Below are 1,267 nucleotides of genomic sequence, written 5' to 3'. Positions count from 1 at the left end.
GCTGAGCCTGCTGGGAAACTCCCTGGTGATGCTGGTCATTTTATACAGCTGGGCCAGCTGCTCTGTCACTAATGTCTACCTCCTGGACCTGGCCATGGCCCACCTGCTCTTTGCTCTGACCTTGCCTATCTGGGCTGCCGCTAAGGCAAAGGGCTGAATCTTTGGCACACCCCTGTGCAAGGTGGTCTCACTCCTAAAGGAAGTTAACTTCTACAGAATTCTACTACTGGCCTGCATTAGCACGGACCGCTACCTAGCTGTTGTTCATGCCGCATGCACTCTGACTCAGAAGCAGTACTGGGTCAAGTTCATATGCTTAGGCAGCTGGGCTCTATCTCTGATCCTGTCACTGCCCATCTTCGTTTTCCGTAAGGCCTATCAACCACCTTTATCCAGCCCAGTCTGCTATGAAGACCTGAGTGATAGTTCAACTAAATGGCACATGGTGATGCGGGCCCTGCCCCAGACCATTGGCTTCCTCCTGCCACTGCTGGTCTTGTTCTGCTATGGGCTCACCCTGCGCACACTGTTTCAGGCCCACATGGGGCAGAAGCACCGGGCCATGCGGGTCATCTTTGCTGTCGTGCTCGTCTTCCTGCTCTGCTGGCTGCCCTACAGCCTGGTCCTGTTGTCAGACACCCTTCTGAGGATGAGGATGATTAAGGATAGCTGTGGTCGCCGAATCGACATTGGTCGGTCCCTGGATGCCACTGAGATTCTGGGCTTCCTCCACAGCTGCCTCAGTCCCCTCATCTACGCCTTCATTGGTCAGAAGTTTCGCCATGGACTCCTCAAGATCATGGCCGTCCATGGCCTGATCAGCAAGGAGTTCTTGGCCAAGGAGAGCAGGCCTTCCTTTGTTGGCTCTTCTTCAGGGAACACTTCTATTACCCTCTAAGACCCCTGCTGCTGTTGTAGTTGGGGATGGAGTAAGGTTCAGGAATGGGATTTAGATCAAGGTTGGGATTAGGGTCAGGGTTGAGGTTAGAGTCAAAGGCGGGAGCCAGGCATGGTGTGGCAACTTGGGATAAGGTGGAGGGTCAGAGTATAGGGAGAGATTCAGAAATAGGGAAAGGCTGACAATGATGTGAGTGAGATTTAGGGAGCTTCAAGATGGCATTGGGAGAGATATGGAAGGAGGCTTAGGAATGGGATGAATGTGCGGGTTGGTGAGTCTCAGGGAGAAGTGTCAGAAATAGAGTGAATGGCTAGGGTGGGTTAGTGACTACAACAGTAGCCACTGCTATTTAGTCCAGTCGGTGGCTGG

At 53.0% G+C, this 1,267-nt stretch overlaps 1 protein-coding gene across 1 annotated transcript; it reads left to right on the top strand.

Annotated features, from left to right (window-relative positions):
- Positions 1–7: 7 nt before the first annotated feature.
- LOC102753874 (C-X-C chemokine receptor type 2-like) lies at positions 8–898 on the top strand. Its single transcript, XM_015563698.1, is given in 1 exon segment — positions 8–898. A coding segment is annotated over 1 exon segment (870 nt). The 5' UTR covers positions 8–28.
- Positions 899–1,267: the final 369 nt, after the last annotated feature.

The sequence above is a fragment of the Myotis davidii genome, unplaced genomic scaffold, assembly GCF_000327345.1.
Source record: "Myotis davidii unplaced genomic scaffold, ASM32734v1 scaffold575, whole genome shotgun sequence".
Classification (NCBI taxonomy): Eukaryota; Metazoa; Chordata; class Mammalia; order Chiroptera; family Vespertilionidae; genus Myotis; species Myotis davidii.
This window is presented reverse-complemented; position numbering and strand designations above follow the sequence as displayed.